The following is a 15,312-nucleotide window of genomic DNA, read 5'->3' on the forward strand; positions in this document are numbered from 1 at the left end:
ACTGTAATCGGGACCGGATGATTGCTCCTCCCCCCACCCCCAGGATGACTGTAATCGGGACCGGATGATTGCTCCTCCCCCCACCCCCAGGATGACTGTAATCGGGACCGGATGATTGCTCACCTCCCCCCACCCCCAGGATGACCGTCATCGGGACCGGATGATTGCTCACCTCCCCCCACCCCCAGGATGACCGTCATCGGGACCGGATGATTGCTCCTCCCCCCACCCCCAGGATGACTGTCATCGGGACCGGATGATTGCTCCTCCCCCCACCCCCAGGATGACCGTCATCGGGACCGGATGATTGCTCCTCCCCCCACCCCCAGGATGACTGTCATCGGGACCGGATGATTGCTCACCTCCCCCCACCCCCAGGATGACCGTCATCGGGACCGGATGATTGCTCCTCCCCCCACCCCCAGGATGACTGTAATCGGGACCGGATGATTGCTCACCTCCCCCCACCCCCAGGATGACCGTCATCGGGACCGGATGATTGCTCCTCCCCCCACCCCCAGGATGACTGTAATCGGGACCGGATGATTGCACCTCCCCCCACCCCCAGGATGACTGTAATCGGGACCGGATGATTGCTCACCTCCCCCCACCCCCAGGATGACCGTCATCGGGACCGGATGATTGCTCACCTCCCCCCACCCCCAGGATGACTGTAATCGGGACCGGATGATTGCTCACCTCCCCCCACCCACAGGATGACTGTAATCGGGACCGGATGATTGCTCACCTCCCCCCACCCCCAGGATGACCGTCATCGGCACCGGATGATTGCTCACCTCCCCCCACCCCCAGGATGACTGTCATCGGGACCGGATGATTGCTCACCTCCCCCCACCCCCAGGATGACTGTAATCGGGACCGGATGATTGCTCCTCCCCCCACCCCCAGGATGACCGTCATCGGGACCGGATGATTGCTCCTCCCCCCACCCCCAGGATGACTGTAATCGGGACCGGATGATTGCTCACCTCCCCCCACCCCCAGGATGACCGTCATCGGGACCGGATGATTGCTCCTCCCCCCCACCCCCAGGATGACTGTCATCGGGACCGGATGATTGCTCACCTCCCCCCACCCCCAGGATGACCGTCATCGGGACCGGATGATTGCTCACCTCCCCCCACCCCCAGGATGACTGTCATCGGGACCGGATGATTGCTCCTCCCCCCACCCCCTGGATGACCGTCATCGGGACCGGATGATTGCTCCTCCCCCCACCCCCAGGATGACCGTCATCGGGACCGGATGATTGCTCCTCCCCCCACCCCCTGGATGACCGTCATCGGGACCGGATGATTGCTCACCTCCCCCCACCCCCAGGATGACTGTCATCGGGACCGGATGATTGCTCACCTCCCCCCACCCCCAGGATGACTGTAATCGGGACCGGATGATTGCTCACCGCCCCCCACCCCCAGGATGACTGTCATCGGGACCGGATGATTGCACCTCCCCCCACCCCCAGGATGACTGTAATCGGGACCGGATGATTGCTCACCTCCCCCCACCCCCAGGATGACTGTAATCGGGACCGGATGATTGCTCCTCCCCCCACCCCCAGGATGACCGTCATCGGGACCGGATGATTGCTCCTCCCCCCACCCCCAGGATGACCGTCATCGGGACCGGATGATTGCACCTCCCCCCACCCCCAGGATGACTGTAATCGGGACCGGATGATTGCTCACCTCCCCCCACCCCCAGGATGACTGTAATCGGGACCGGATGATTGCTCCTCCCCCCACCCCCAGGATGACTGTCATCGGGACCGGATGATTGCTCACCTCCCCCCACCCCCAGGATGACTGTCATCGGGACCGGATGATTGCTCACCTCCCCCCACCCCCAGGATGACTGTAATCGGGACCGGATGATTGCCCCTCCCCCCACCCCCAGGATGACTGTAATCGGGACCGGATGATTGCTTCCCTCCCCCCACCCCCAGGATGACCGTCATCGGGACCGGATGATTGCTCACCTCCCCCCACCCCCAGGATGACCGTCATGGGGACCGGATGATTGCTCCTCCCCCCACCCCCAGGATGACCGTCATCGGGACCGGATGATTGCTCCTCCCCCCACCCCCAGGATGACCGTCATCGGGACCGGATGATTGCACCTCCCCCCCACCCCCAGGATGACTGTAATCGGGACCGGATGATTGCTCACCTCCCCCCACCCCCAGGATGACCGTCATCGGGACCGGATGATTGCTCCTCCCCCCACCCCCCAGGATGACCGTCATCGGGACCGGATGATTGCTCACCTCCCCCCACCCCCAGGATGACCGTCATCGGTACCGGATGATTGCTCCTCCCCCCACCCCCAGGATGACCGTCATCGGGACCGGATGATTGCTCCTCCCCCCACCCCCAGGATGACCGTCATCGGGACCGGATGATTGCACCTCCCCCCACCCCCAGGATGACTGTAATCGGGACCGGATGATTGCTCACCTCCCCCCACCCCCAGGATGACCGTCATCGGGACCGGATGATTGCTCCTCCCCCCACCCCCAGGATGACCGTCATCGAGACCGGATGATTGCTCCTCCCCCCACCCCCAGGATGACCGTCATCGGGACCGGATGATTGCTCCTCCCCCCACCCCCAGGATGACCGTCATCGGGACCGGATGATTGCTCCTCCCCCCACCCCCAGGATGACCGTCATCGGGAGCGGATGATTGCTCACCTCCCCCCACCCCCAGGATGACCGTCATCGGGACCGGATGATTGCTCACCTCCCCCCACCCCCAGGATGACTGTCATCGGGACCGGATGATTGCTCCTCCCCCCACCCCCAGGATGACCGTCATCGGGACCGGATGATTGCTCCTCCCCCAACCCCCAGGATGACTGTAATCGGGACCGGTTGATTGCACACCTCCCCCCACCCCCAGGATGACTGTCATCGGGACCGGATGATTGCTCACCTCCCCCCACCCCCAGGATGACCGTCATCGGGACCGGATGATTGCTCACCTCCCTCCACCCCCAGGATGACCGTCATCGGGACCGGATGATTGCTCCTCCCCCCACCCCCAGGATGACTGTCATCGGGACCGGATGATTGCTCACCTCCCCCCACCCCCAGGATGACCGTCATCGGGACCGGATGATTGCTCACCTCCCCCCCACCCCCAGGATGACCGTCATCGGGACCGGATGATTGCTCCTCCCCCCACCCCCAGGATGACCGTCATCGGGACCGGATGATTGCTCACCTCCCCCCACCCCCAGGATGACTGTAATCGGGACCGGATGATTGCTCCTCCCCCCACCCCCAGGATGACCGTCATTGGGACCGGATGATTGCTCCTCCCCCCACCCCCAGGATGACCGTCATCGGGACCGGATGATTGCTCACCTCCCCCCACCCCCAGGATGACTGTAATCGGGACCGGATGATTGCTCACCTCCCCCCACCCCCAGGATGACTGTCATCGGGACCGGATGATTGCCCCTCCCCCCACCCCCAGGATGACCGTCATCGGGACCGGATGATTGCTCACCTCCCCCCACCCCCAGGATGACCCTCATCGGGACCGGATGATTGCTCCTCCCCCCACCCCCAGGATGACTGTAATCGGGACCGGATGATTGCTCACCTCCCCCCACCCCCAGGATGACCCTCATCGGGACCGGATGATTGCTTCCCTTCCCCCCACCCCCAGGATGACCGTCATCGGGACCGGATGATTGCTCACCTCCCCCCACCCCCAGGATGACCGTCATCGGGACCGGATGATTACTCCTCCCCCCACCCCCAGGATGACCGTCATCGGGACCGGATGATTGCTCACCTCCCCCCACCCCCAGGATGACCGTCATCGGGACCGGATGATTGCTCCTCCCCCCACCCCCAGGATGACTGTAATCGGGACCGGATGATTGCCCCTCCCCCCACCCCCAGGATGACCGTCATCGGGACCGGATGATTGCTCCTCCCCCCACCCCCAGGATGACCGTCATCGGGACCGGATGATTGCTCCTCCCCCCACCCCCAGGATGACCGTCATCGGGACCGGATGATTGCTCACCTCCCCCCACCCCCAGGATGACTGTCATCGGGACCGGATGATTGCTCACCTCCCCCCACCCCCAGGATGACTGTCATCGGGACCGGATGATTGCTCACCTCCCCCCCACCCCCAGGATGACCGTCATCGGGACCGGATGATTGCTCACCTCCCCCCACCCCCAGGATGACAGTCATCGGGACCGGATGATTGCTCCTCCCCCCACCCACAGGATGACTGTCATCGGGACCGGATGATTGCTCACCTCCCCCCACCCCCAGGATGACTGTAATCGGGACCGGATGATTGCTCCTCCCCCCACCCCCAGGATGACTGTAATCGGGACCGGATGATTGCTCCTCCCCCCACCCCCAGGATGACTGTCATCGGGACTGGATGATTGCTCACCTCCCCCCACCCCCAGGATGACCGTCATCGGGACCGGATGATTGCTCACCTCCCCCCCACCCCCAGGATGACCGTCATCGGGACCGGATGATTGCTCCTCCCCCCACCCCCAGGATGACTGTAATCGGGACCGGATGATTGCTCCTCCCCCCACCCCCAGGATGACCGTCATCGGGACCGGATGATTGCTCACCTCCCCCCACCCCCAGGATGACCGTCATCGGGACCGGATGATTGCTCCTCCCCCCACCCCCTGGATGACCGTCATCAGGACCGGATGATTGCTCACCTCCCCCCACCCCCAGGATGACCGTCATCGGGACCGGATGATTGCTCACCTCCCCCCACCCCCAGGATGACCGTCATCGGGACCGGATGATTGCTCACCTCCCCCCACCCCCAGGATGACCGTCATCGGGACCGGATGATTGCTCACCTCCCCCCACCCCCAGGATGACCGTCATCGGGACCGGATGATTGCTCCTCCCCCCACCCCCAGGATGACTGTCATCGGGACCGGATGATTGCTCCTCCCCCCACCCCCAGGATGACTGTAATCGGGACCGGATGATTGCTCACCTCCCCCCACCCCCAGGATGACCGTCATCGGGACCGGATGATTGCTCACCTCCCCCCACCCCCAGGATGACTGTAATCGGGACCGGATGATTGCTCACCTCCCCCCACCCCCAGGATGACCGTCATCGGGACCGGATGATTGCTCACCTCCCCCCACCCCCAGGATGACCGTCATCGGGACCGGATGATTGCTCCTCCCCCCACCCACAGGATGACCGTCATCGGGACCGGATGATTGCTCACCTCCCCCCACCCCCAGGATGACCGTCATCGGGACCGGATGATTGCTCCTCCCCCCACCCCCAGGATGACTGTAATCGGGACCAGATGATTGCTCACCTCCCCCCACCCCCAGGATGACCGTCATCGGGACCGGATGATTGCTCACCTCCCCCCACCCCCAGGATGACTGTAATCGGGACCGGATGATTGCTCCTCCCCCCACCCCCAGGATGACTGTAATCGGGACCGGATGATTGCTCACCTCCCCCCACCCCCAGGATGACCGTCATCGGGACCGGATGATTGCTCACCTCCCTCCACCCCCAGGATGACTGTAATCGGGACCGGATGATTGCTCCTCCCCCCCACCCCCAGGATGACCGTCATCGGGACCGGATGATTGCTTCCCTCCCCCCACCCCCAGGATGACCGTCATCGGGACCGGATGATTGCTCACCTCCCCCCACCCCCAGGATGACCGTCATCGGGACCGGATGATTGCTCACCTCCCCCCACCCCCAGGATGACCGTCATCGGGACCGGATGATTGCTCACCTCCCTCCACCCCCAGGATGACTGTAATCGGGACCGGATGATTGCTCACCTCCCCCCACCCCCAGGATGACTGTCATCGGGACCGGATGATTGCTCCTCCCCCCACCCCCAGGATGACCGTCATCGGGACCGGATGATTGCTCACCTCCCCCCACCCCCAGGATGACCGTCATCGGGACCGGATGATAGCTCACCTCCCCCCACCCCCAGGATGACTGTCATCGGGACCGGATGATTGCTCCTCCCCCCACCCCCAGGATGACTGTAATCGGGACCGGATGATTGCTCCTCCCCCCACCCCCAGGATGACTGTAATCGGGACCGGATGATTGCTCACCTCCCCCCACCCCCAGGATGACTGTAATCGGGACCGGATGATTGCTCCTCCCCCCACCCCCAGGATGACTGTAATCGGGACCGGATGATTGCTCCTCCCCCCACCCCCAGGATGACTGTAATCGGGACCGGATGATTGCTCACCTCCCCCCACCCCCAGGATGACCGTCATCGGGACCGGATGATTGCTCACCTCCCCCCACCCCCAGGATGACCGTCATCGGGACCGGATGATTGCTCCTCCCCCCACCCCCAGGATGACTGTCATCGGGACCGGATGATTGCTCCTCCCCCCACCCCCAGGATGACCGTCATCGGGACCGGATGATTGCTCCTCCCCCCACCCCCAGGATGACTGTCATCGGGACCGGATGATTGCTCACCTCCCCCCACCCCCAGGATGACCGTCATCGGGACCGGATGATTGCTCCTCCCCCCACCCCCAGGATGACTGTAATCGGGACCGGATGATTGCTCACCTCCCCCCACCCCCAGGATGACCGTCATCGGGACCGGATGATTGCTCCTCCCCCCACCCCCAGGATGACTGTAATCGGGACCGGATGATTGCACCTCCCCCCACCCCCAGGATGACTGTAATCGGGACCGGATGATTGCTCACCTCCCCCCACCCCCAGGATGACCGTCATCGGGACCGGATGATTGCTCACCTCCCCCCACCCCCAGGATGACTGTAATCGGGACCGGATGATTGCTCACCTCCCCCCACCCACAGGATGACTGTAATCGGGACCGGATGATTGCTCACCTCCCCCCACCCCCAGGATGACCGTCATCGGCACCGGATGATTGCTCACCTCCCCCCACCCCCAGGATGACTGTCATCGGGACCGGATGATTGCTCACCTCCCCCCACCCCCAGGATGACTGTAATCGGGACCGGATGATTGCTCCTCCCCCCACCCCCAGGATGACCGTCATCGGGACCGGATGATTGCTCCTCCCCCCACCCCCAGGATGACTGTAATCGGGACCGGATGATTGCTCACCTCCCCCCACCCCCAGGATGACCGTCATCGGGACCGGATGATTGCTCCTCCCCCCACCCCCAGGATGACTGTCATCGGGACCGGATGATTGCTCACCTCCCCCCACCCCCAGGATGACCGTCATCGGGACCGGATGATTGCTCACCTCCCCCCACCCCCAGGATGACTGTCATCGGGACCGGATGATTGCTCCTCCCCCCACCCCCTGGATGACCGTCATCGGGACCGGATGATTGCTCCTCCCCCCACCCCCAGGATGACCGTCATCGGGACCGGATGATTGCTCCTCCCCCCACCCCCTGGATGACCGTCATCGGGACCGGATGATTGCTCACCTCCCCCCACCCCCAGGATGACTGTCATCGGGACCGGATGATTGCTCACCTCCCCCCACCCCCAGGATGACTGTAATCGGGACCGGATGATTGCTCACCGCCCCCCACCCCCAGGATGACTGTCATCGGGACCGGATGATTGCACCTCCCCCCACCCCCAGGATGACTGTAATCGGGACCGGATGATTGCTCACCTCCCCCCACCCCCAGGATGACTGTAATCGGGACCGGATGATTGCTCCTCCCCCCACCCCCAGGATGACCGTCATCGGGACCGGATGATTGCTCCTCCCCCCACCCCCAGGATGACCGTCATCGGGACCGGATGATTGCACCTCCCCCCACCCCCAGGATGACTGTAATCGGGACCGGATGATTGCTCACCTCCCCCCACCCCCAGGATGACTGTAATCGGGACCGGATGATTGCTCCTCCCCCCACCCCCAGGATGACTGTCATCGGGACCGGATGATTGCTCACCTCCCCCCACCCCCAGGATGACTGTCATCGGGACCGGATGATTGCTCACCTCCCCCCACCCCCAGGATGACTGTAATCGGGACCGGATGATTGCCCCTCCCCCCACCCCCAGGATGACTGTAATCGGGACCGGATGATTGCTTCCCTCCCCCCACCCCCAGGATGACCGTCATCGGGACCGGATGATTGCTCACCTCCCCCCACCCCCAGGATGACCGTCATGGGGACCGGATGATTGCTCACCTCCCCCCACCCCCAGGATGACCGTCATCGGGACCGGATGATTGCTCCTCCCCCCACCCCCAGGATGACCGTCATCGGGACCGGATGATTGCTCCTCCCCCCACCCCCAGGATGACCGTCATCGGGACCGGATGATTGCACCTCCCCCCACCCCCAGGATGACTGTAATCGGGACCGGATGATTGCTCACCTCCCCCCACCCCCAGGATGACCGTCATCGGGACCGGATGATTGCTCCTCCCCCCACCCCCAGGATGACCGTCATCGGGACCGGATGATTGCTCACCTCCCCCCACCCCCAGGATGACCGTCATCGGGACCGGATGATTGCTCCTCCCCCCACCCCCAGGATGACCGTCATCGGGACCGGATGATTGCTCCTCCCCCCACCCCCAGGATGACCGTCATCGGGACCGGATGATTGCACCTCCCCCCACCCCCAGGATGACTGTAATCGGGACCGGATGATTGCTCACCTCCCCCCACCCCCAGGATGACCGTCATCGGGACCGGATGATTGCTCCTCCCCCCACCCCCAGGATGACCGTCATCGAGACCGGATGATTGCTCCTCCCCCCACCCCCAGGATGACCGTCATCGGGACCGGATGATTGCTCCTCCCCCCACCCCCAGGATGACCGTCATCGGGACCGGATGATTGCTCCTCCCCCCACCCCCAGGATGACCGTCATCGGGAGCGGATGATTGCTCACCTCCCCCCACCCCCAGGATGACCGTCATCGGGACCGGATGATTGCTCACCTCCCCCCACCCCCAGGATGACTGTCATCGGGACCGGATGATTGCTCCTCCCCCCACCCCCAGGATGACCGTCATCGGGACCGGATGATTGCTCCTCCCCCAACCCCCAGGATGACTGTAATCGGGACCGGTTGATTGCACACCTCCCCCCACCCCCAGGATGACTGTCATCGGGACCGGATGATTGCTCACCTCCCCCCACCCCCAGGATGACCGTCATCGGGACCGGATGATTGCTCACCTCCCTCCACCCCCAGGATGACCGTCATCGGGACCGGATGATTGCTCCTCCCCCCACCCCCAGGATGACTGTCATCGGGACCGGATGATTGCTCACCTCCCCCCACCCCCAGGATGACCGTCATCGGGACCGGATGATTGCTCACCTCCCCCCACCCCCAGGATGACCGTCATCGGGACCGGATGATTGCTCCTCCCCCCACCCCCAGGATGACCGTCATCGGGACCGGATGATTGCTCACCTCCCCCCACCCCCAGGATGACTGTAATCGGGACCGGATGATTGCTCCTCCCCCCACCCCCAGGATGACCGTCATTGGGACCGGATGATTGCTCCTCCCCCCACCCCCAGGATGACCGTCATCGGGACCGGATGATTGCTCACCTCCCCCCACCCCCAGGATGACTGTAATCGGGACCGGATGATTGCTCACCTCCCCCCACCCCCAGGATGACTGTCATCGGGACCGGATGATTGCCCCTCCCCCCACCCCCAGGATGACCGTCATCGGGACCGGATGATTGCTCACCTCCCCCCACCCCCAGGATGACCCTCATCGGGACCGGATGATTGCTCCTCCCCCCACCCCCAGGATGACTGTAATCGGGACCGGATGATTGCTCACCTCCCCCCACCCCCAGGATGACCCTCATCGGGACCGGATGATTGCTTCCCTCCCCCCACCCCCAGGATGACCGTCATCGGGACCGGATGATTGCTCACCTCCCCCCACCCCCAGGATGACCGTCATCGGGACCGGATGATTACTCCTCCCCCCACCCCCAGGATGACCGTCATCGGGACCGGATGATTGCTCACCTCCCCCCACCCCCAGGATGACCGTCATCGGGACCGGATGATTGCTCCTCCCCCCACCCCCAGGATGACTGTAATCGGGACCGGATGATTGCCCCTCCCCCCACCCCCAGGATGACCGTCATCGGGACCGGATGATTGCTCCTCCCCCCACCCCCAGGATGACCGTCATCGGGACCGGATGATTGCTCCTCCCCCCACCCCCAGGATGACCGTCATCGGGACCGGATGATTGCTCACCTCCCCCCACCCCCAGGATGACTGTCATCGGGACCGGATGATTGCTCACCTCCCCCCACCCCCAGGATGACTGTCATCGGGACCGGATGATTGCTCACCTCCCCCCACCCCCAGGATGACCGTCATCGGGACCGGATGATTGCTCACCTCCCCCCACCCCCAGGATGACAGTCATCGGGACCGGATGATTGCTCCTCCCCCCACCCACAGGATGACTGTCATCGGGACCGGATGATTGCTCACCTCCCCCCACCCCCAGGATGACTGTAATCGGGACCGGATGATTGCTCCTCCCCCCACCCCCAGGATGACTGTAATCGGGACCGGATGATTGCTCCTCCCCCCACCCCCAGGATGACTGTCATCGGGACTGGATGATTGCTCACCTCCCCCCACCCCCAGGATGACCGTCATCGGGACCGGATGATTGCTCACCTCCCCCCACCCCCAGGATGACCGTCATCGGGACCGGATGATTGCTCCTCCCCCCACCCCCAGGATGACTGTAATCGGGACCGGATGATTGCTCCTCCCCCCACCCCCAGGATGACCGTCATCGGGACCGGATGATTGCTCACCTCCCCCCACCCCCAGGATGACCGTCATCGGGACCGGATGATTGCTCCTCCCCCCACCCCCTGGATGACCGTCATCAGGACCGGATGATTGCTCACCTCCCCCCACCCCCAGGATGACCGTCATCGGGACCGGATGATTGCTCACCTCCCCCCACCCCCAGGATGACCGTCATCGGGACCGGATGATTGCTCACCTCCCCCCACCCCCAGGATGACCCTCATCGGCACCGGATGATTGCTCACCTCTGTGTCAGCTGTGGGTTGGTGAAGAGGGTGAGGAGCAAGCTGCAAAGGCCTGTGTCACAGTTCCCCTTGAGCAGCGGCGTGGCTGAGGACCCTGTGATGTACTGGCTGTCTCCAGGGCCATAGATACACGCACACACATTCCGTGCTGGTGGCAGATCACCAGCTCAGTGAAGGACAGCCTCTGCTCTGCCAGTGTCCGAAGCGGAACGCTGCTCACTGGCTTTTTCCGTGCTGCTGGAGTGTGTGCTGAGGGACGCACTGAAGCTTGGTGCGAGGTGGGCTTCTGCATTTGGACTGGGAGAGGCCGGGTTGGATGAGCAAGCCCCTTCATAATTATAGTAGTGATCCACCCCGGTGGGGTGGCACAGGAGTGGCAACAGTCCTTCTTTGTTTCAACAAAGGTAGTAGAACACTGATGTAAGAATGAAAGAGATTTATTCTTATTAATTATTTTGTAATATAAATAAAGTTTATTTTAATATACAGAAAAATTCTGGCTTCTGCATTCTCTAACTGGTTCCTTCTCTCCCCTGCACAAGCAGATTGGACTTGGAAAAGCATAAAGAGACACGCGAGGAAGAGTTTCAGCAGTGGGAAGAGACCAGGCAGCGATCACACACACAGGTGGGAGTCTTTAGAATTAACTTGTCATTGATGCTAGGCCGCTGTTGATCCGGGGGCAGGAAGGTGTGAAGAACCAGCTGTTGCCATGCAGCGGGCTCCCCCCCCACGCCACTGAGGTAGTCCAAGGGAAGGGCTTGTCACCAGTGTCGTCGCAGAGATTGCCAGAGTGAAGTTGCCCGGCTCCGGATTTCTTCCTCGCGGTTTACTCCCGAAGCCTTTCCCATGGGTGGTCTGTCCGCAAGGTAGCGCAGGTTTAAAATCAGAGATTTCCTTCTCCTAGGCAGCTGCCGTCCAAGGCTGAGGAGCCCTGCCTGCCCGAGGCAACTGGTTCTACCTTTGCCCCTTCTCTTGTCCGTAGAAACAGTTCCACCATGCCTAGCGGCTAAGCTGCGTGCGATGGCCAAGAGTTGGACTTGGTTGTCAGAGGCTATTGGCGATGCACGCCATTTGGAGCACTTCATAGGTAGTGGGAGCTTGTCCCCACTACCACCCCCGGCTGTGGCAGCCTTAGGAACCAATTTGTCATTGGGGCATGAATATCTCAGCATGTGTGACCCTTTAGGTGCCCTGGCATCCAGGTACAGTTAAGGGTTGACCACATTGATGGATCTTTACTTACATAGCAGCAAGTAGATCATCTGCCCAGTGATATTTTTACCACGACTTCATTTCCCTTCTTTGAGATTTAAAAAAAAATCCAGCATTTAAGTTTAATTACAGATGTTGAAAGTCTGAAATCAGTGGAACAGGAATCCGGTGATTCTGTAACTGGTCCCTTCTCTCCCCTGCTTCCAGTTAACTGGGACACACCGGGACCAGTATATTTTTGCCCAATTAAGCGGCTGCCCCAATGAGCAGAACTTTCATTGAAATAGTTAAATATGCCCAATGACTTGACCTCTACGGCTGTCTTGGTGCAATGAATTTCACAGATTCATGACTCCCTGGCTGAAGAAATTCCTCCTCATTTCTGTTCTAAACGGACATCTTCTATTCTGAGACTGTGCCCTCTGGTCCTAGGCTCCCTCTCTAGAGGAAGTATCCTGTCTGTGCCCACTCTATCCAGGCATTTCAGTGTTTGATAGGTTTTAATCAGACCCCTCCCCCCACATTGATCCTTTTTAAGACAATACCAGTATAGTATTACTATAATTGTATGAAGAGGTGTTTGCAGCTAAGGGATGGAGTCTGTTAAAGCAAGAATATAGGGGGAGATAGCAGGTGTAAAGTGCTGAAGATGGCAGCTGATGGGTGGATCCAGGTGAGATGGGAGAGTGGGAACAGCGACCGGGAAGGGATAGGTGGGGGCTGGTGGAATGTGAGGAGCCAGTGGGTGCTGGGACAGGTGGGATGGTAACAGCAGGCTGGGTCCAGTGGTCCCTGTGACATGGTTTCTGCCCTGCACCAGCCTCAGCATGGGGGGGTATCATCGTTGTCTCTTGGGCTTCTCCCTCACTCTGTGAGTGTGAGCTGAAATCCTGCGTTTCTCCAGCAGAGGAAGAAGCGGCTGCGCAGGCTTTCCGGGGAGACGGGCCGGCGGTCCAGGGAGGAGGCTGAGATGGAAAAGAGAGCTGAAGGTAACTTGTACTTAGGAGCAATGACCCCCCCATCCCCTCTCCAATCACGAGAGAAACAAGACTCGGACACACGGACTCTCACTCGGACACACGGACTCTCACTGGGACACACGGAGACTCTCACTGGGACACACGGACTCTCACTCGGACACACGGACTCTCACTCGGACACACGGACTCTCACTGGGACACGGAGACTCTCACTCGGACACACGGACTCTCACTCGGACACACGGACTCTCACTCGGACACGGGGACTCTCACGCGGACACACGGACTCTCACTCGGACACACGGACTCTCACTGGGACACACGGACTCTCACTCGGACACACGGACTCTCACTGGGACACACGGACTCTCACTCGGACACACGGACTCTCACTCGGACACACGGACTCTCACTCGGACACAGACTCTCACTGGGACACACGGACTCTCACTCGGACACACGGACTCTCACTCGGATACAGACTCTCACTGGGACACACGGACTCTCACTCGGATACAGACTCTCACTGGGACACACGGACTCTCACTGGGACACACGGACTCTCACTCGGACACAGACTCTCACTCGGACACACGGACTCTCACTGGGACACACGGACTCTCACTGGGACACACGGACTCTCACTCGGACACACGGACTCTCACTCGGACACACGGACTCTCACTGGGACACACGGACTCTCACTGGGAGACACCGACTCGCACTGGGACACACAGACTCTCACTGGGACACACGGACTCTCACTGGGACACACGGACTCTCACTCGGACACACGGACTCTCACTGGGACACACGGACTCTCACTGGGACACACGGACTCTCACTGGGAGACACCGACTCGCACTGGGACACACAGACTCTCACTGGGACACACGGACTCTCACTCGGACACGGACTCTCACTCGGACACACGGACTCTCACTCGGACACAGACTCTCACTCGGACACAGACTCTCACCCGGACACACGGACTCTCACCGGGACACACGGACTCTCACCGGGACACACGGACTCTCACTGGGACACACGGACTCTCACTCGGACACAGACTATCACTGGGACACACGGACTCTCACTCGGATACAGACTCTCACTGGGACACGGAGACTCTCACTCGGACACACGGACTCTCACTGGGACACACGGACTCTCACTCGGACACACGGAGACTCTCACTGGGAGACACGGACTCTCACTGGGACACACGGACTGTCACTCGGACACGGACTCTCACTCGGACACACGGACTCTCACTCGGACACGGACTCTCACTCGGACACGGACTCTCACTCGGACACGGACTCTCACTCGGACACACGGACTCTCACTCGGACACACGGACTCTCACTCGGACACACGGACTCTCACTGGGACACACGGACTCTCACTGGGACACACGGACTCTCACTGGGACACGGACTCTCACTGGGACACGGACTCTCACTGGGACACACGGACTCTCACTGGGACACACGGACTCTCACTGGGACACACGGACTCTCACTGGGACACGGACTCTCACTGGGACACGGACTCTCACTGGGACACACGGACTCTCACTCGGACACACGGACTCTCACTGGGACACACGGACTCTCACTGGGACACACGGAGACTCTCACTGGGACACACGGAGACTCTCACTGGGACACACGGACTCTCACTGGGACAACCGGACTCTCACTGGGACACACGGACTCTCACTGGGACACACGGACTCTCACTCGGACACACGGACTCTCACTGGGACACACGGACTCTCACTGGGACACGGACTCTCACTGGGACACACGGAGACTCTCACCCGGACACACGGACTCTCACCCGGACACACGGACTCTCACCGGGACACACGGACTCTCACCGGGACACACGGACTCTCACCGGGACACACGGACTCTCACCGGGACACACGGACTCTCACTGGGACACACGGACTCTCACTGGGACACGGAGACTCTCACTGGGACACACGGACTCTCACTCGGATACAGACTCTCACTGGGA

At 61.5% G+C, this 15,312-nt stretch overlaps 1 protein-coding gene across 7 annotated transcripts in view; it reads left to right on the forward strand.

Annotated features, from left to right (window-relative positions):
- LOC132397041 (proteasome subunit beta type-6-like) overlaps positions 1-15,312 on the forward strand; it is a 120,215-nt gene that overhangs the window by 25,938 nt on the left and 78,965 nt on the right. For 6 of the 7 annotated variants that reach the window (XM_059975279.1, XM_059975278.1, XM_059975280.1 and 3 more), the window contains 2 exons: positions 11,635-11,716; positions 13,209-13,293. In XM_059975279.1, the coding sequence (XP_059831262.1) occupies positions 11,635-11,716; positions 13,209-13,293 (167 nt within the window). The remainder of the gene's footprint in view (positions 1-11,634; positions 11,717-13,208; positions 13,294-15,312) is intronic. The other variant, XM_059975281.1, reaches the window with a different exon arrangement.

The sequence above is a fragment of the Hypanus sabinus genome, chromosome 7, assembly GCF_030144855.1.
Source record: "Hypanus sabinus isolate sHypSab1 chromosome 7, sHypSab1.hap1, whole genome shotgun sequence".
NCBI lineage: Eukaryota > Metazoa > Chordata > Chondrichthyes > Myliobatiformes > Dasyatidae > Hypanus > Hypanus sabinus.